A 20,925-nucleotide genomic window follows, 5' to 3' on the forward strand; every position below is an offset into this window, starting at 1 on the left:
TTATAAAGGCAAATTAGCACAGAAAATGTAAAGGTTAGATTTTCCCAAGAACTTTGTGGTTTCATACTGTAGGCTTCTGTGAAATGAATATGTAGAACTAGATGAATTTGTGATGCCTTCCAACTCTTAAAAAATTCAGTTTGTCTATGTTGCTTCTATACCAGCTACATTTTCTGCTTGTTGCCATAGAAGTATTGAGTAATTTCTAAACATATCTATCAAATATATTGTATAGCATTTCAGACTTACTAAGACTTGCCCCGTGTGTCAATAACAGATTAAGGAATTAATTTGTTTGTTTTTATGTCTAAATTGCCAAAGGAGAAATGCAGGGAAAAGTAATTTGTTTCAGCAGACACTTACTCTACTCTATTACTATGTGCAGGGTATTAGAAAATGCAGGCCATTCATAGATAAATAAGACAGGGTCCTCAAAGAATTTACAATCCAGTACTAAGGAAGAGGGTAGAGAAATATTCTGTTCTCCTGGAAACTAAACTGAAAAAAATGTAGAATTAAGTTTTAGCTCTGGGTAGGACTTTATTAATCATATAATTCAGTATTTTACAGTTAGGGAAAATAAAGCTCTAACATATAAAATGGCTTGCCCAGTATAGTATTTATCACCTGCATCTCTTTCACGTTTAAACGAGTTCTCTGTCCTTTATATTTTATTACTCATATGGTAATAGCATGGTCTATTCATGTTTGCCCAGAAGGCAGAGGTGATCTAGAAGTTGGACAGTGAGCATTTAAAAAATTAAGTTTGTCTTTAGTATGTTTCCTCTTGAAAATGATAGCCCTCCATCGCTGTATAATTCTCTTTGTAATCAGTTCCTCCAGGATCTGTCTTGCCCCAACAGGTTCCTCATCTTCTTTGCTTAGCCTGAGCAGCTTAGGAAGGTGGAGTGGAGATGTGGAAAGATGAAATTGATGATAGAAGGGGGGTGACCTTGAACCAGTATCTGGAAACAGTGTTGATCAGAATCAAATCACAGGTTTGCTTTCTGTCTTTTCCGTAGTTAGAATGATTCTCACAGCAGCTCCTGTGTTGTCCTTTTTACTAAAATAGATATTTCTTAGTCAAGACGGTTTGAGTAAAAGAGCTACTCCCACTAATTCATAGCTGCTCTTTTATTCTTCTAAAAACTTGTCAGTCCATGCAGCATTTCTTGTTTGCCCAGAGCACTGGCCACTCATAAATGAAGGCTTTCTGAATTTTAAGTGTAACTGTTTGAAGTAGTTTTCCCCTTTATGTCTCTGGCAGTTGGTTACTTTTGATGCAGCACATTAGTCTGATGTATGAGTAATGCAGCCACAGAAACTCAGCTATTACTTGGGTATGCAGACTCTGCATAGTTTGGTTTCTTTCCATGAAAAGTACTTTCAGGAAATCCTGTGCAGATTGTCTGAAATAGTAGAGCTCACTTTGGTATATGGTGAAGAAAGAGAAAATAATACAGAAATATGCAAATAATCACTAAATTAATTTCCTGCCCGTTCTATTCATCTCTTTCTCATCTTAGCCCAACCATTGCCATTGAAGAAAAAGCAAGTGAGAATTTGTCATAGATGATCCCGTGGAGTTATTTTTATTATCAGCAAAGGCAAAAAATTAGAAGGAAAAACAGTAGCCTTTGTTTTATTGAAAATTTTTTAAAAAAATAAAATCTAAGCTTTTTTTTTTTTTTTTTATGGTAGATTTTTGGCAATTATTCTCCTGAGTTCTGACTATCTTTACAAACCTACAATTGTAATAAGTGCCCTAACTCCCATTACCTGCCAGACTTAATACGGGGGGAATTCTGTGTATGAAATTTTTAGATCTCTTACATTTTATTCCTTATTGACTGGACCTATTTTTTCTCTACTTCCACTGCATCATTTTACTTAACTGATTTTAGTACGTTGACATGGCAGAACTTCGGCAATACTGTTTTTGCCAGTTCTGGGTGAGAGCCCATGTAAACCTATGAGGTACTCAAGCCTAACACTCTGTGAGTGAACTGGTAAAATTAACGATCCTTATCATCACTGCGCCTCAAGGACATAGGCCAAGGAAAGGCAGCTGAAATATCCAAAGGGTGGTCTGGTTCCATTCGTACAGTTTCTACCAGTCACATTTTTACCATTCAACTTGGTATCAAAATGTGAAGCCAGGACCTAAGGGATGAGTGGAACAACATAGCCTTTAAGGGGAAGAATCTTTCCCCTCTTTATTCATCAGATTGTATTTCCTGCCCCCATTTACTAGGAACTGCTACATTTTGGTTTTTTTCCAAACAACTCCGGTATATTGGCCTGGAATGCCAAGTTATGGGGTGACACCTAAGCCCTAATTATTGTTCCACTATATCAAGGTCTCCCCTTTATTCCTACCTCTCCTTTACCTCCTCCCTCCCCAAAAGGACAACAGAAGTGTGGAATTCATAAAGCTATCCAGAGAATTGTAGAGTGCACCTAGAAGGAGGGGCACTTGAAACAGCCAGAGCCATTTCTCAGAATATCTACTGACCCCGCACAGGTCATTGAAAGCCAGGATTAGTCCAGTTAAACTGGTTGCGTGATCATGTGAACGTAGTCCATTAGCATGAATCTCTGTTTATGGTAGTAATTTACTCTTTGACCTTGAATTTCCCGTATTTGTGCTTAAAGCTTATGTCACCAATCATAAATAATGACTGCAGAAAGCAGAAGCCCAACTAGATAGACTTTTCTTTGTTTACTGTTTTTAAAAATCTAAAAAGGAACATGACCCTAATCGTTTTAAGAATGAAAACTTTCTTCCTTATCTTCGTTATCTTGGAAGTCAGGAAAGACTGCAGGAGGTCTCCAGGAGAATTGTGTGAAGCTCCAGATTACATCTGTCTGAGCTGGAGAAGAGGGACCCTGTGGCAGATGTATGGCCACTTCTGTGTAATCTTTTTGTGAGATCTAATCTCCATAGTCTCTATGGATTATTGTTTCTTACCATCATTATGCAATACCAGGAAAATAAAAAGGAATTTGAAGTTTAAACCAAACCTGGTCAGTGCTAAGACTCAGAATAGGCATCAGAATTTAGCCTCACTAATTTCCTAACTCCTGTCCATAAATTCATGTTTATTTTGCTAGAGATGCTAGATTTTGCAAAGAATCTGGCCCTCTAGTTAAGCTTTACAATGTGTCTATGTTGGGGGGAGGGGTGGACAGGAATAGAGGAAACTTCTTTTTTGATGATTCTCAGAAGTAGACTGAGAATTAGACCCTTGAATACAAGGAAGTGTTGAAACCCATTTGTATAAATACTGAACCATGCTTATTAAATGGGGGTAAGCAGAAAGAAATGCAAAGCTATATGACATTCAATGTCAAATGTGCCATTTCATTTCCCATATCTAATAGCATTCAAGGCGATAGAAACAAGGTGGCATATAGGCAACTTGTTCAAGTATCCAACTGAAGATAAGATAAATAATAGTGTAACAAGCCCTCCTAAGAAATAAACTTAACTATTTTGTAGAAACTCGTGCTTGATTTTTTCCTATAGTCAATTCCTAGACCATCTCTCTTGTATTTCCTTAAAGATCCAAGAAGTTTTCTATGGTAGAAGCTATTACGAACTATCCACATGAGTGTCGATAACCACTTGTGGTCTCAGGAGACAGGATAGGCAGAAAGAGGCTTGCCAGTGGTCTCGGCAGGAGAGAAGCTAACAGAAAGCTAATATTTTGAGTAATGTCTTCTCCCACAAAGTTTATTCATTGGATTTTCCCTATCTAAGATCTTTTATTGCCTCATATTCCACATAATGATAATAGTTAACCATGTGTCAGCCACTTTGCTAGGTGCTTATGTCTGTTCTCTCATTTCCGCCTCTCAGCAGCCCTTTAAGTCTACTGGCCAGACACCAGCTCCAGAGAGGCTAATTTTCCCAAGTCATCCATTCCAAGTTCTTTGACAGATGTTTTCCAGATACACAGTTGAACTCGTCACTCCATTATGTAGTACAAAGGTGATCTCCGATGTGGGTCCCTCTTGGATTCTGTTAGAGAAAACTATTTGCCTGAATGGACAAAAATGTAAATGGAAGTATAGTATTCCTAATCTTTCTACCTCATTGTAAACTCAACTTGGTAAATAAAATGTTATAGGTAGATTTTTTCATAAATTGAAAGCTAGGAACCCTAAGATTTTTTTGTTTTCAGCTCTACTCTTGAATTCTATATTCAGATTTTTTTGTTAGTATTCTTCTTTAAATATTTTGCAAGTTTTAAACAAGAACAGGCGAGTTAGCCAGGAATTAACATATGCACTTAGATTGCCCTAAAACCAGAAATCCAGTGAATCAGTAAGTAAACAAACTTTGCTCCGGTTCCACTCATCATTACTAACCCTTCCACAAGCGCCATTCATTGTAATTACTTTACAAATCAAAAAACTTGATTTCATAAAAGTACAGTACAGCTGCTTCGTGGACCTTGAACCCAGTTCTTAGAAAGAGACAGTGGGGTGGAGCTAAATTAGAGAAAACAGTTCTTGAAAAGCAAGTCGTTGAAGTTGGCTGTGGAGTTTAGAGAAACTTGAATAAACCAAAGGCAAAACAGCACAGCTCATCATTAAACCATTTCAGATTATAAATTGAGACAAAAAATGGTATTGCTGTATTGCTATTCTTTGGGTTAGTCTTACTTTAGTACCATTTTTATTCTGGAAGAAGCTGAGTTTAGAACTTCTTAGATTAGAGCTATCAAAGGAAACAGACTAATACTAAACAACTGCCAGTTTAACTCCTGTAAGTAAAATTTCTCTTGAGGAGAATGGGTTAGGTATGTTTGATTCCTTTAGAAGATGAGTTATCCAAATAAATATGGCACATCACTGAAAAACCAAGTAGCTAGAGAAAAGAATAAGCATATAATTGCTTTTATTGATTATGCTTTAATAATAAATTCCTGCGTTTTTCCTTTTTGGTATCATTTGAGTTTGGCATATTCCCATGGGATTTTTCCTAGAACAACACTTTTAGTGAGCTTAAGAACTTGTCAGGATTGGCTTGAGTTTGTGCTTACAATATGTGTTTGTAGGTTAATTTCCACCAGAATTGTACCTTCCAATTCATATACTATTGAGCAAGCCTTGCTTAGTATTCCATTACAAGAATACATTGTCCACTGATAATGAAACAGATTCTGTTCTTGCTCTACTTTCTAGTGTATGTGAATATGAAATGTATCCTACAATGATGACACTTCAAAACAGGTGCATATTTTGAAAGGAGTTCTTGAGGTTTGGACATGGATTACTGGGTCACTGGTATGTCTGAAGAGATTTGATTACATATCTTCATGGTACAGGTTTTGCTCTAATTGGTAATGAGGTACATGAACAATTAGGAACTTATGGATCTTCAATAAATATGGCTGAGAAGAATATGTAAAAGGTCAAGGAAATCAAGGGTACTGATCTTAAGTAGTTTGTAATGTTACGTTCTTGCTTTCTGAACTCTCATTTACTTGTCATCTTATTCCCCAAAATGAAAATTATGACTGTTCAGTTTTCCCTTCTACCTTTTTAGCCTTAAAGCTCCTTTAGGAAAGACTCTCTGCATGGTTCATCTCTGTGTCTCCCTCAGTTTCTTACCCCAGAACGCACTCCGCAAATATACACCAAATCAATGGCTAGGATTCATGTTGATAATATGGAATGGAATTATCCTCCATGGTTTTCTTATGCTCTAAACATTTTCCAGACTCTTACTAGAAGAAAAATTTTGTGACTTCTTTCTCAGTCTCATATGAGGATGTTATTAGTCTTCCTGGCCGGCAGTAGTCATTTCATTCTTATTTCACTTCATTTGCTTGGTTCAAAATCATAATTTATGATCAGTCAGATAGCAGTGATCTCTCCATCCTACCATGACTCTGTCTGAAAACGGCTACCCCCATACCATTTGTCCCTTCGTTGAAACTGTGTGCTGTGTTGATTACTTTTGTGTATGTTGTTCTTCACCTTCTAATATAAAAACTCTGCGGACAAAGATTTTGTTATATATCGAGTTGTACCACAAATCTAATCCCTTTATGGCAATGGCATTACTAGTACCAGATTGTCAAGCTCTATAATATAACTAAATATAGTGTATCGCATGAAAGTTATTTAAGATCAAAGTTGAATATTTGTGCTTTTAATTAGATATACATAACTCCCTGAATCTATATAAATTTCCTATCTAAAGTATGCCTTTTCTCTACCTCTAAGTAATGCTGTCATGTTACCCTGTTTATTTCTTTTACAGCACTAATCACACCATGAAATTGATTCCTTTTACTTACTTGTCTCTATATCAGATACCTTGTGTGCCTTATTCACTGTTAAATTCCCAGCACATAGTAGGAGCTTTATAAATGTTTATTGATTGAATGACTGAGAGGCACACTCAGGCTCATGAATACCTACTTGGAATTTCTAATGCATTCTTTCTTCCACAAACTGGAGTTGAGGGACACAGAAAGAGAATCCATTAACGCTCCCCCTCAGCACCCTCTTCAACTTCCCACTCCCTACCCCCACCCACACCCACACCCCAGCTACCGGAGTTTTTGCTCCTTCATTTATGTACCAGATGGACTTTTGGAGTAAAGCAGTGATGTGATAGTAAAGATACAAGGTTGAAATGCCTTGTCCAGACTTAATTTAATATAGAATAATCAATTTATACCTTGTTTTCAGTTTCCTGAGCTCTACTGCCCTGCTAGGATTGAAATTGTGTCTAAATTCTGAGTACACTACTTGCCTAGGGCAGTAGCAGACCTTTCCTTCAAATTCAAATTAGCTGAAGGCTGGTTGTCCTATATCTGAAAATGTATTCTTAATATCCTTATGGAACACAGGTCACCCAATTAGGTAAATTATCTAACGTGCTTGCTTTTTATATTATGACATTTATGATTAGAAAGCCCAAGAGCAGTTCAGTTTCATTAATGGCATCAATTTGTCCATCATTACAAACATTGTCTGTTTCCTGCAATCCAAAGAAGTTACTGTTCTTCTCCTTACCTCATATTTAAATTTGAACATATATTGAACATAACTATTCAAGGAACAGTTCTGCAAAGTAAGTGTTAGGTTTCTGAAACTTCAGATGTACATCCCTTCTGCCACAATCTCCAAAGCTCATCCCTATGAACACAGTTACTTCTCTTTTATCTGCAGGTTATGAAAAGTAATTCTAAGTAAAGCTGCTAGGATGAAGTCCCACAAAGATGAAATATTTATCAAGAGTCAAGATTTTATACCCTTGTTATATATACTCCTTTTTCCTAGAATCGTCTGCTGACTCTCCACCTTTCTTGGAAAAATGAGCCATTCCCACCATGGGGGGATGAGCAATGTGGACCACAACAATACCGTGCCACCTTCTCACCACCACCCGACGACCTCAGCCTCCTACTCCCATGGCGGGGGAGCTGGCGACATGATGATGATGGTGAGTGCCATGGGAGAGGCAGCCCAGGCCCTTTCCCACCCACTTGGGTAGTAGAAATCATTCCATTTTAGGACCAGAAGGTTGTTATTTAAAAGTCAGTTTACCAATGAGGAAAACTAAGACTAAGGCAAGTGATTTGCCCAAGATCATGTGGCAGGTTAATTACAAAGCCACACCAGAACCAAGATTTCCAGGGTCCATACTACTGTATTCCTTACATTCAAAATTGACCCTTTTCTGAGTTAAGTTGTGGTCTTGATGCTTTATGTAGAAAAGAGAAAAACACGAAGGTTGATGGTGGGGACAAAGTACTTGTGGAGAGTGCCTGTGGTGATAATGCTAAAATGAGGGGGGCAGCTTCCTGCTCCAGTGAATGTGTGATGTTACCCAGATCTGCTTCTTTTAAGTATTCTAAGCTTCTTTACCTGAAATTCTCATTTAGAATCTTCCGTCATCTCTAACTGACTTGTTTTGGTTTTCTGACAGCACATGACCTTCTACTTTGGCTTTAAGAATGTGGAACTATTGTTTTCTGGCCTGGTGATCAATACAGCTGGAGGTGAGTAAGCATCAGGTAGTGTCTGAAGGTGACAGTCACATGAGAGACAGTGACAAGAATCTGGAGACCCAGCACCTGCTTTTGTCGTAATTACTGAATCATTCTGGTTACGATACATAACCATCTGCTTCCTGTTCCCTACATAGGAAGGAAGGATACACGATGCTTAATTCTGAGTTTCTGAAAAATAATTTGGATAACAGATAGGAGTCTTTTGTAATCCATTTCCTTTCATCCTTTTCCAGAGTGCTTCCCTCTTTGATAAGCTATTGGTCAGGATATAAAGACTATAGTCAAGTTAAAATAACAGAAGAAGCATTATATGTATACATACCACAAAATACCCTAGGTTAAAAGCTATTGATCTAGTACAGTGCTGCCATTTTTTACAGATAAATGAAGCTTCAAATAGTAAAACGATTAGCCCTAAATCACACAGAATGACTATGTCAGCGCTAGGACAGTGACCCAGACCTTCTCTACCTGCCTAGTCCAGTGCTGTTTTTGGTGTACAACTGTGCTCTACGTCGCTCCTGATTCTTGGCATGGCCCATCTTAGTGTCAGCCCTAGATTTTGGGTAACCAATCAACCATTTCTTTGTGTCTGTGATGTTGAGTTGCTGTGCCTTAAGTTCAGATTGCAGAAGCTCAATAGTCATTTGGAACTGCTTTGGGTGCTGTTATATCTTTGGATCCACAAAATCAATTTGTTCTGGGAAGAGAGGGAGCACTTACTTCAGGTAGTGTATTAAGTCAGACGTTTGAATACATTCATAGCATTACCAATGCTTCCCAGTATGAAAGGCTTAGAATTGAAGTACCTGTTCAAGAAATAGAGTCAGTACTTAAAAGTAAGGTGTTTTATTCCCCTTTTGCATAATGGACTAAGAAATTGAGGGTAGCACCTTTTCTATGTTGTCTTTCTAGCTTGGACAGCACACCAGCTAATATTTTTGCACATGTTTAACCGTACCACCATCTTTTCCTTCCCTACTTAGAAATGGCTGGAGCTTTTGTGGGCGTGTTTTTACTAGCAATGTTCTATGAAGGACTCAAGATAGCCCGAGAGAGCCTGCTGCGCAAGTCACAAGTCAGCATTCGCTACAATTCTATGCCTGTCCCAGGGCCAAATGGAACCATTCTTATGGAGACACACAAAACTGTTGGGTAAGAAGATTGAACAGATCCAGATGGAAGTTCTGAAGACCTGGGTTAGCTACCCTGTTTCCCCGAAAATAAGACTGGGTCTTATATTAATTTTTGCTCCAGAAGACGCATTAGGGCTTATGTTCAGGGGATGTCATCCTGAAAAATCATGCTAGGACTTATTTTCTGATGAGGTCTTATTTTCGGGGAAACATAGTAAGCAGCAAAGTAATTATTTTATTTGCAACAGCCCCCTTCTTGAGTTAGTGATTCTTTGTGACCTTGATCAAAACTGTCTTTGGAGGCTTGGGGTTGTGGGTCATGAGCTGAACAAGGGAGGAATGCTAGGAACCCTTTTGCAAACATGAATGTTCTTAATTGTAAGTATTTGTCACTTTGGAAAAAGATAAGGAATCTATATTGTAAAATATTAGCCAAAATAATAATAAGTTAAGCAAAGAAATTCAGGTAAGGTAATAGAAGAATGGCAGAATCCAATTTTATAAAAAGTAGTACCTACCCAGCACTAGTCTCAGTTTGTTTACAATATAAGATTGTACAAATGTCTATATTCCATCTAAGAAAGTGTTTGGATAACAACTGGTTTTTCCCACAGCTTGACAAATGCTTTTTGAGATTCGGTTTTAATAGAAACATAGGTCTTAAAACTAAATTGGAGTTCTAGCAATCCTATAGACCAATATCCTGCTCTCATTATTTGTTCCCATTGTACTGATGAGCTTCTTGAGGCCCAAACAGATTGTGACTTATCTAAGGTGACAGAACTAGTAAGTGACCGAGGGGATAAATACCAGGTCTCCTGATCCCAACTAAGTACTTTCTGCTAGACCACCCAACCCTCAATTCTATTTCCATTTTTTTTAGAATGTGAATTTTGCAAAAGTAGAAGGCCTGAAAATGTTCAGGCAAATAAGTATGGGAGGGTTTAGGTTTCCCTTTCAGGATTCAAGATGGAGGTAAGTCAGGGTATTAGTCCTCCTTTCTCTCCCCAGCTCCCGAAGAGGGTTCCGCCTGCCGACGTAACCATTAACTAGCCATTGCTTATAAACCTGGCAGCCCTATCATGTTTCATTTCCAGGGACCAGGAAACAATACACATACACACAAGTACCTGTGAGTTGCCAGGGTGGCTATGAGGGAGTCCGGTTCAGGCTGGGCTCAGGACAACTGTTCCCTCTTTCTCCCGATCTGCGAAGGAGCCTGAGCATTCCTAGGGGTCGCTGACTGTTTCCCTATTTACTCTCCAGGCAGCAGATGCTGAGCTTTCCTCACCTCCTGCAAACAGTGCTGCATATCATCCAGGTGGTCATATCTTCCCTTGCTCCTAATCTCCTTACACACACACACACACACACACACACACACAAATACACACAAATACACACTACACCACCCCACCCCACCCCACCCCTGCTCAATAGAGGTTTAGCTTGGTCTCTGAGCTAAAGTGGTAACCTCCCTGACTCTTTTTACCTGAGCTGAGCTTCCCATTTCTCTTGATGTGAAGCCACCCATGAGATGTCCTCTCCTCCACCATCATCTTAGATCCAAGTTGTATGTTCTGGTCTAATCCAGGTAGCTTTCTATTCAATGATGATCACCTGCTTCCTTTCTTAATCTTCTGTTTTTACTTTTTAACAGACAATCTGTGAATTTGGTGGGTTTTTTCCTGGGTCAGGGATGGAAAGGGATTAACTTCAGCCAGGATATATGGCAGCTGAGGGAAATTCTTGCCCAACTAAACCCGGAGCCCAAACTTAACGTTAAAAAATAAGTTCCAGTCTTTGGACTCAGTGAGTGGGAAATACATTGTGCCTTTCCCTAGGTGTGATGTGTTGCATCGAAATCTTTGTACTGGGCAGAGGGGGTGGTTTGAGATTAAATCCAGGCCTAGAGCTTGCAGAAGTATGCATTCTTGGGTGGCTGACTCATCAACTGTGTTCCAACTTAACATTTTGATTAGAATGAACTTGTTAAGCAAAAAAAAAAAAAAAGATGACAATCAGTTTGAGAAAATAGAAATAGGTATTTTAAAATAAAATCATTGACATTTTACTTTGACTTGATACCTTGGTTTGTCACAGCTGAAGGAAGCGGAAGAGTTTGAACCATTATCTCCCATTATTCTTTCCATGTGTCTGCCTCTGAATTCATGGTTTTCAAACTTTAGCTGCATAAAAATTACCTCGAGGGCTTGTTAAAAACACTAGTTGCTGGGCCTCAAACCAGAGCCAAAAATTGGCATTTCTAACAAGTTCCCGGATGAAACTCCTGCTGCTGGTCAGAGTACCACACTTTGAGAATCTCTGCTTCAAACTAAGGATGTATCACCTGGTGGGGTGAACATGGGAATTCGAATACTCATTGGTAGGTGGTATATCTGGGCTTCACTCGTGTACCATATGCTGCCGGTCAACACTTAATCATTCCACAAACATTTATGCAGCCCCAGCTGTGAGTGTGCCCCCACCCACATACACACACGAAGGGCTATAGCCAAAGTAACTTTTATCAGCATCTGTGAAATCACCAGTCCTTATTTTTAAAGAGCTGTAGTTTCTTGGAAGTAGCTTAAAGGTTGAGAAAGACTTTGATCTACAATGTAAATCAACCAGTCAGAGGACAGAATGGCAAAAGTCTAGCCCTGTCATTGGAGAAGCTTAGGGTATCGTCTGCTGCTGCCCAGGTTTTCCTCAGCCCCCAACATCCATGCCCTTGCTAGGCAGATGCTCATCCTCTGCTTGACCATCTTTGGTACTCTTGGTGGCTTAATTAGATCACAAGTGGCCCAAAGCTTTTGTCAATAAAGAATCACATTGGATTTTTATCTGTTCAGTTGTTAATCTACACTGCAGTTCTGTTCCCAGTCCAAACTACCTCTGTAAAGTGACTGTTCTCTGCTGGCCTGTTAAATCCTGCCCTCCTTGGTGCTAGACTCCAGTGTGCCTCAGGGCAGAAGAGATATAACACAGCTATCCTGTTGGCCTCTGTTGTGGTTTTTAAGTTTGTACTTTTCTCTGTGGGTACAGTTAAATATTGGAGAGTGAGGAATGTGTACTTTCATGGCTTTGAACCAAGAGAGAGTTATGAGTCTACTGGACTGGGTTAAAATCTAAGAACCAACATTTAGTTCTGTGCTTTGCTCTCATTTTCACCCCTTGTAGTGCTGATACTTAGCATAAGCAGAGTAAATGACAGGTACTGACTCTGACAGGTACTGACAGAGTCCAACATTAAGTTGAAAATAGCCTGTTGCTGTCTCAGAAGCCAAGGAATAATAAAACCATGAGAAATAAAATAGTGTTTAGTAGTGACCCTGGTGCTGTCTAGAAATCTTGGCATGAGCTGCTGTAAAATAGCCCTTTCAGGAACAGGATCTTATCATGAGGAAAAATCAAGGCCAGTTAAGAAAAGTGCTATGAAGTTGAAACTCCCAGAAACATCAGTTTGGGATATGTCTTCAGGTATTCAAGATAGAGCCTCCTGAAAAACCTGAATTCCAGCAATTCTTAGACTAGGTTGCCAAAGGAAGAATCTAGTGAAGGAGAAAAAATAAATTAGAGCTTAAATTCCTTCTTGAGCTCTTGGATTGTGATAATATAATGATTCCATTGACTTTCATTTCTGCATTTGGAATTTACTGCCTGACTTTGTTCCTTTTGGACCCAAATTTCTCTTTTCCTCCTTCCCTATTCAAATCTCTTAAAAGCCCGTATCCCCATTTCTTTGGCCCCTTACTCTGTTATTTTCCCTTTTTTCTGTCTTTTACCATATATCTAAAAGATACTTTTATCCCGTATGTCTAGTTTATTAAGTCTCCCTAGCCCTCCTGACGCAGTGGACATTACTATGCAGTGGATATAGATACCAACTAGAGTTATAAAATTTAGTAGAGACGTTACACACATTTCGAGGAGCAGTTGTCCCACTGGAACTTCTGTAAGGCTGGGTAGAGGGCTACCATCTGCAGTTACAGAATATTATGTGCTCTCCCCAGTGTATGTTGGAGGAACAGTGAGCCCCCTATTGCCCACAAATGGAATCCTGTATCCACCAGAGAATTAGAGATGGTTTCCTCACTACTTCTGCAATAGGGTTCTCTAGAGTTCCTTTTCAAGCTGTGAGGCACTGGTCTTGAGTTCTAGCCACAAAGCGTGCTCTAGGAGGAGCTGAAAGGGGCAGGGGGTACACTTTCATGTCATTTAATTTTGATCCTGCCCTCTCCAGCTGCTTCTTTCAGAAAATACTGTACATCTAAAGATACAAAGTCTACATTTGATATAATGCCTTAATCACTGGGTCTACAATTAATGTTGACTTTTAGATTGTAAGCTCCCAGAGAGCAGTATTGCTGTAGTAGGAATGTTCTAACAGTATCATGTACAAAAGAACAAAATAAATATTTTGATTTTGTGATTCTATGCACGTCTTTCTACCCAGAGTGATATCAGAATAAATGGTCTCTTTATTGTCCACAGATTTGGCCATTACCACTCAGTTTCAACTAATAAACCCACAGCCAGCCTGGTTCTGAGTCCATGATCTTAACCACTTGCTATATGATCAAATAAGTGGAGTAGAAAATTTACTCCTTAAGAGCAGAACTCTAGACACGGGATCGGTTAGGAAAGCCTTCATGAGGTCTGCTTTAGTTACTCTCCCCTCTCCCTCATCCGCCTCACCAGCGGATCACCCAGCCTTTTGACAGAAGTTAAGGCAGTCTTGTTTCTCCCTTTTTTTCTTTGCCCTTCCATATTGGCCTTTCCAGGCTTCAAGATAACATTCCCTATCCGGAGCCTGATTCTTGCAGTGTTTCTAAGACTAAGATAACAGAATTGAAGGTCCTAGGTAAATCTGGAATAAAGGTTTTTTAAGAATGATTGAAGGAAGAAGAGAAACTATATGTCCTCTTCTACCCGTCTTTCCCACATTCTTATTACCCAGACTTAAACTGCCCTAGAAAGGCAGGGTAAAATCCCTGCAGAGGGTTCTCTTTAGAAAAGATGATTCCGAGGTTCTACAATTGGTGGTTTCCTGTAATTGAATTAAATCGTGGAAACAACAGGACACGATTCTAAACTACCCTCTGTGTTGCCTCTGATTGGCTCCTACTGGGAAAAATTCTTTCGCAAGTTGGGAAAGGAAAGTAAGTTGGAATAATACTGTTAGGTGCATTGCTACTATGTTTCCCTCCACTGTCCTCCCAAAATTATACCCAAACTAGTCACAAAGCCATTCTGTAAACAGATTCTGGTGGCCCACAACTTGATCAAGTTTACACAAAAGTCACTCAAATCTAATCTCCACAAGGGCAGGGATGTTTGTTTTGTTCATTGATGTTACTAAGTGCCTTCGATGGTACTGACACACAGGCATTCAATAAATACTTGCTGAATAAATGAGTCAAATGAAAGTCAGTGACAAGGATCAACTCGAAGAGTTCTGTGCTCAGGGTCTTTTAATAAATGGGGAAAATGTCACCTCTTATAGCAATTACCTTTGAAGTCTGGTGGTTAACAGTACTATGATACTTCATTAAGGATGCCTCACGCTTTTCCAAAAATATATTTATTTTTAAAAACAAATCAGACACGTTTTAGAATCACATTTTCCAGAGACAAACCAGAGTTTGCATTTCAGCTTAGAATGCAAGTTAGCATCAGTAATCTCATGCAGAAGTGTTTCTCTAGGTGGTAAAACATTGTTTGATTACTGCACTCAATTCCCTAAATCTTGTTTGTACTTCTGCCATCATTTTATTCCATTCCAGGGCTCTGGCACGAAAGAGAATCCACCTCTAAAATTCAAAACTGCCAAATTGAGAAGAACGATTATTGGGCTTGGCTTGGGGTTTATAACCAATTCGCTCGTTAATCATCTGTTCGCGGCTCTTGGGGTCACTGCTGAGCGCAAGGGCACCTTCTCCATCACTGCCTCCTACGACATCCACATCTTCCTTTTGCTTCTTACGGGTCTGAAAGTACAAACATTTTGGGATTAAGGCAACATTCTTTGCATTAGCAAATAATTATTTGGCATTACCATGTACTTAGCAAAGTGTAAAGGATTAGGCTCAAGGGTTAGGCTCTATAGAACAATAAACTGAAATCCTAGGTTTCGATGGTTAGGAATACAAGGGGGATTGTCAGTAGTCCCCCCTTATCCGCAGTATGGCTTTCTGAGGTTTCAGTTACCCGTGGTCAACCGAGGTCCAAAAATAGTAAATGGAAAATTCTAGGAATAAATAATTCACAAGTTTTAAATCACATGCTGTTCTGAGTAGTGTGATGAAATCTGGTTCCATCTCACCTGGAACATGACTCATCTGTCCAGCGGCTTGACGCTGTAGACACAATTCACAAGTTTCAAATCGCATGCTGTTCTGAGTAGTGTGATGAAATCTGGCTCCATCCCACCCAGAACATGACTCATCTGTCCAGCGGCTCGACACAGGAGACACTCCCGGCCCACTGAGCAGCCGTCTGTTATCAGATTGACTGCTGCAGTATCGCGATGCCTGTGTTCAAGTCACCCTTATAATAGCGTAATGCTATGTCACAATGCCCATGTCACTCACCTCCCTTCACCTCACGTAGGCATTGTATCATCTCACGTCATCACAAGAAGGGTGAGTACAGTACAATAAGATTATTTTAAGAAAGAGACCATATCGATATAACTTTTATTGTTATAAATCTCTTACTGTGCTTAATTTGTAAATTAAACTATCGTAGGTATATATGTATAGGAAAAAAACATCCTGTATATAACTTCACCACTATCCGTGGTTTCAGGCATCCAGTAGGAGTCCTAGAATATATCCCACTCAGCTAAGGGGGGGCTACTGTATAATGATAAAAGATATAACCGCTATACTTCAGGATGTCACAGTCTACCAGGGAAACAGGTAAATAGACAATTACAACATAGGGTGATCAGTTCAGGTCAATGTTATCCTTCCCTCCTCAGTAGCTCTAAAACAGGGCAATCCCACTGGGAAACTGCCTTGAGGAGAAAGACACTCAAAAGTGAGCTGACTCTACAGAGTCAAAGTTCAGTATGCGAGCACTTTATGAGACTCATTACAGCTGAAGTTTAAACCATACTTAAAGTTTATCCTTAATAAGACACTATCAATGTGAGCTTGTAAAAAGCAAAAAATTATGATGCTTCGAGAACACTAGTCTCCTGGGGTGAGGAAGAGGGAAAAGAAATACAAGTTATCTGTCTTAATAAGAAGCATATACAATACATGGCAGAGCCATCATGTTCATGGATATGTACAAGATGTACTGTCCTCTGCCGTACAGTAAAAAATATCTACCACTGTAGGACAGCAAATGAAAATAGGCTTGTATTGAGCACCTCCATTGGGCCTGGTATTGCAGGATATGGAGGCAAAAAGAATATACTAATTCCTGCCTTCAAGGAGCATATGGGGGGAGCAGAAAAACAGAAAATGACAACAGATGGTACTATGAGAGAGGTCAGCACAGGCAGAAGAGGTTGAACCTAACCAGCTGGGGGCAGGTAGTCAAGGAAAACTTCTAAAAGGAGCTGAGTCAAAAGATGAGTACCGTGTTTCCCCGAAAATAAGATCTTACATTAATTTTTGCTCCAAAAGACGCATTAGAGTTGATTGTCCGGATAGGTCTTATTTTCAGGGAAACACCGTATGTGCAAAAGTCAGACGTGATAGTTTTGCATGTTCAAGGAAATGTAAGAAAGCTAGTATGTCTGGGGTACAGAGGGCAAGGCAACAGGCAGCAGGAGATAAAACCTGAAAGGGGTCAGAACATACAAAATCTTGTGGGCCATAATAAGGAATTGAGATTTTATTCTCAGTGCAGCAAACCACTGAAACAGTTTAAGCAGGGGAAATGACATGATCTTAAAATTCTTAAAGTCATTCTAGATACCTGATGGAGAATGGATTGAAGAGATAAAAATGGAAGAAAGACCACTTAGGATGCTACTGAAATTGTACAGAGAGAAATGATGGTTAATTGGACTAGGGCTGTTACCAGTGGAGATGAAACAGTATGGTTAGGTTCTAGAAATAATCTGGGACCGGCCCAGTGGCTCAAGCGGTTGGAGCTCCATGCTCCTAACGCCGAAGGCTGCCGGTTCGATTCCCAAATGGGCCAGTGGGCTCTCAACCACAAGGTTGCCAGTTCGATTCCTTGAGTCCTGCAAAGGATGGTGGGCAGCGCCCCCTGCAACTAAGATTGAACATAGCACCTTGAGCTGAGCTGCTGCTGAGCTGCCGCTGAGCTCCCGGATGGCTCAGTCGGTTGGAGCCTCTCAACCACAAGGTTGCGGGTTCGACTCCCGCAAGGGATGGTGGGCTGCGCCCCCTGCAACTAAGATTGAAAGGACAACAACACTGACTGGGAAAAAGTCCTGGAAGTACACACTGCTCCCCAATTTAAAAAAAAAATTTTTTTTTTAAGGTAGAATCAAAAGGTTTACAGACAGATTATATATAAAAGGTGAGAGAAAGGGAGAACTCAAGAATGATTCCTAGGTGTTTCTGGCTTGAGTGACTGAATGGATACTACCATGGGGAACACTCAGGTGAAATTGGCTTGAGGAAGAAACCAAGAGATTTTGTTTTAACATGTTAAATGTCGGAGGCTGAATTATGACCCCCAAAGCTATCAGATCCTAATCCGAGAAACCTGTAAATGTTGTCTAATATGGGAAAAGGGTCCTTGCAGATGTGATTAAGGATCTTGAGATCCTGAATTATCTGAGTGGACCCTAAATGCCCTCACATGTGTCCTGATAAGAGGGCAGAGAGAGATTTCAGAGACATAAGAGAAGAAGGCAGTGTGATCATGGAGGCAGAGGTTTGAGATCCGGGGGCCACCAGAAGCTGGAAGAGTCAAGGAACAGATTTTCCTCTAGAGCCTCTGCAGGGGGCGTGGTCCTGCTGACACATTGATTTTGGTCCAATGATACTGATTTCCGATTTCTGGCCTACAGAACTGAAAGAATAAGTTTCTATTGTCTTAAACCACCAAGTGTGTGGTAATTTGTTACAGCAGCCACAGGAAACTAATACATTAAATTGGAAATGCCTGTAAAGAATCTAAATAGAGATTTCAAGTAAGCTGTTGGTATAAAAATCTGTAGTTCAAAAGAGTTATTGTTTTAAATATTCCGAAGGATTTGAAAGTTGTACTCCTACCTCTAGGTCCTTTCGAATGTTTTCAAACTCCTCAATGTCATCAAGCTTCAGCTCCAGGCGGGTTGGTTTTCGTCGCAGCATACTGAAATCAACACTAAGAGCCAGACCCAGTGAACTATTAGCTGTCAAAAATGGCAGAGAGGAGGAAAACCTGAAGGGGATAAATCTCAGCTACAAATATCAGATCAATTTGTAAGCACGCATGCTAAAATGAATGGCAAATAAAAGATTCATTTAGAGTCACACATAGACGTCTAAGTCTTTAGGTGTCTGAATATTATATTTTTATTACATAATGGAGATCCACAACTCTAATTCCAAAAAACTGTTTCTTCAAGAATTTTAAATATTTAAATAGCAAGCTGCCTATAAAAGAATTCTAGGCAACAATCACTTTAATCTCATGCTCCTGTCACATTCAAAGACATATTCTAGCTAAGAGAATAACATTAAAGTATCACATCTTAATGTAGTACTATTAGTGGGAGAGCATACAAGCCATTAAATTTGATTAACTCTACATGAGAATTGTAAGAGATTTGTGATCATTCCTGAATGCTAAAATCAATTTACTAAATCTTGTGAAAACTCCCTCTAACTCACCAATTCACAGGGTTATCTTCAGGGTCAAAATAGGTCCTACATGTATGGGGCATTCATTAAATAGATACTTCTTGCGCTCCAGCTGCAGCGTTAAAAGGCACAGTCACAGTCTGTGGGGAACACAAACATGTAAACAGAAAATTGCATACAGTGTACTAAGAACTCTGGTGCAAGAAATGCAACGGCATCACACAGGCCCAATCCACTCTGGGCTGAGTGTGGGGGGGAGACATGGAGGATTTCCTGGAGGAGATGATGTCTTGGTTGGCTTGGGAAGGGCAGGTAGGGAAAGGGGATTAAGGGCATACCAGGCAGAGAGAACAAGGATAAAAAGGGGCTCAAGAGTCCACACCAGTCTGAAAACCCAAGGTAATGCTTACGCTAACAAAAAACATTTTTTGGAGAAAAAAAATATAACTCCCGCACTGAGTTTAAAATCTGTTGATGACATCTGTATATTCTCCTCCAAATCCAGTAGTGTATATCCATAATAACTAGGCAGTAAATGTTTTATTGAATAAACCAGAGATCCAAATAAAGTGAAATGAACTTTCCTTGAGCACTGTGGTATGCTTTTCCATTCCCATTCTTTACACTTTTATTTTAACACAGAAACCCTGTGAGGCTGGCAAAATTACCCCGTTTTACAGGTGAAGCCAAAGCTGGTCGGTTCAGTTAATAAATGAGAATGATGTAAGTGAAAGCTCCTTTATTTATAGATATAAATTATTATTACATGTATCTAGGATGTAGCTAGGGACTGAAATATAAAAAGAAAATGTTTCCCTCTCCCTCCCATGAAGCTTGGGATACATATAGGTGGTATTATCAACCCAAAACACTAGCACATTACATTTCAAATTGCTTTGTACTAAATCAGATACTATTTTTATTCCAATGTAGATAAATGGTACTGGAAGCCAAAGTTCAGGGGAGGTGGAGATGTTTAAAAGAAAAACACTACTTTGCACTGTCTTATCTTTTCTGCAAACTGAAAAGCTCGTCACAAGGTAGCGGTATAGGGTAAAGGTACTTGCTCTGGAGGCAAAGGGCAGAGGTTCTAATAATAACCTGTTTATTTTAAACAATTAGCTTCATCTTTCACTAGATCTTAGTTTCCGTATTTGTACTGTTATTGTACGGATTGAAGTAAGTTCCTGGAATGTAATTTGGCATTCAGTAAATGCTCAATAAATAACAGCCATTATTATTATTTTAACTGTTCTTGTGGAGAGTGGCAGGAAACACCTCTGTCCAGCTCTGGGAATCACCAGTATTTTGAGCATCTCCACCCCTCGACATGAGGGCAAAAACCTTGTCTTGTTCGTCTCTGATGCCCCAGCACCCAGCGGACCACAGGGCCGTGGCAAAGTTGTTTGCGTGCATAACGTCTCACATCCATCATCTCCCTCTAAATCTGATACAAAGACCAGGCTGAAGACAACAAAATCAGGCCGTGGCTCCTCCGCCAGGTCCTTATTTTCCTTTGGCGCTAGAGGGCTCTCCGAGCTTAATCTCTAGCTGCTGCCCAAATTCACCCAGCTCAGAGGGAGCCCCTGGGAGAGAACCTCCCTGCAGCGGAGAAGGAAAACAGCTCTCCCGCCGCAGCTCCAAGGTAGCACTCACAGGTCTACCGCAGAGGTTTCCATAGCAACATCGTCCCAGCTCCAGGACGACGTGAAGCCTCTCGTAGGGCCGGGAGGGAGGGACAGCAGGCCCCCGGAAGCCCTCCATTCGCTCCGGAGTTCAGCACGGAGCCGCGCGACTCGGTGCACCTACCTCTTTCCGAGCCTGCTCAGCCCCTTCGCGGAACCTCAGTGCCCACCACGAATCTGTGCCAACTGGACTACACTTCCCAGACTGCTCTGAGCCTCTCTCCGCGCAGAACCTCGACCTTCGCGTGCGTTTCTCGGAGGCTAGACGAGTCACACCTCT

The 20,925-nt window shown here is 40.1% G+C and overlaps 2 protein-coding genes across 5 annotated transcripts in view; one reads left to right on the forward strand and one right to left on the reverse strand.

The window, feature by feature from the left end:
* The window catches only part of SLC31A1 (solute carrier family 31 member 1), a 30,903-nt gene extending 17,288 nt beyond the window's left edge, over positions 1-13,615 (forward strand). For all 3 annotated transcript variants that reach the window (XM_019754635.2, XM_074330853.1, XM_074330852.1), the window contains 4 exons: positions 7,306-7,468; positions 7,955-8,027; positions 9,026-9,194; positions 10,442-13,615. In XM_019754635.2, coding sequence (XP_019610194.2) covers positions 7,340-7,468; positions 7,955-8,027; positions 9,026-9,194; positions 10,442-10,640 — 570 coding nt within the window. In that variant the 5' untranslated portion in view covers positions 7,306-7,339 and the 3' untranslated portion in view covers positions 10,641-13,615. The remainder of the gene's footprint in view (positions 1-7,305; positions 7,469-7,954; positions 8,028-9,025; positions 9,195-10,441) is intronic.
* Positions 13,616-14,746: 1,131 nt separating this feature from the next.
* CDC26 (cell division cycle 26) lies at positions 14,747-20,909 on the reverse strand. 2 transcript variants are annotated; one of them, XM_019754639.2, is made up of 4 exons: positions 20,770-20,909; positions 18,991-19,100; positions 18,388-18,481; positions 14,747-15,168 (listed from the first exon to the last, which is right to left on the reverse strand). In XM_019754639.2, exons 2-4 carry the CDS (start codon positions 19,041-19,043, stop codon positions 14,992-14,994), a joined length of 324 nt encoding a protein of 107 aa, XP_019610198.1. In that variant the 5' UTR covers positions 19,044-19,100; positions 20,770-20,909; the 3' UTR covers positions 14,747-14,991. The 2 variants fall into 2 exon arrangements, with proteins under 2 accessions (XP_019610198.1, XP_019610199.1); XM_019754640.2 differs by having other exon boundaries at positions 18,388-18,509.
* Between the last annotated feature and the right edge of the window lie 16 nt (positions 20,910-20,925).

The sequence above is a fragment of the Rhinolophus sinicus genome, linkage group LG04 (genome assembly GCF_036562045.2).
Source record: "Rhinolophus sinicus isolate RSC01 linkage group LG04, ASM3656204v1, whole genome shotgun sequence".
In the NCBI taxonomy this organism is placed as follows: Eukaryota; Metazoa; Chordata; class Mammalia; order Chiroptera; family Rhinolophidae; genus Rhinolophus; species Rhinolophus sinicus.

Bases quoted from the DNA above. Each gene is read 5' to 3' on its own strand.
- CDC26 (XM_019754639.2), bottom strand. From the start codon at position 19,043: ATGCCCCATACATGTAGGACCTATTTTGACCCTGAAGATAACCCTGTG. The intron at 18,482-18,990 runs GTGAGTTAGAGG...TCTGGCTCTTAG, and splicing joins GAAGATAACCCTGTGAATTG to TGTTGATTTCAGTATGCTGC. The intron at 15,169-18,387 runs GTAGGAGTACAA...TTGTACTTTCAG, and splicing joins ACATTCGAAAGGACCTAGAG to ACCCGTAAGAAGCAAAAGGA.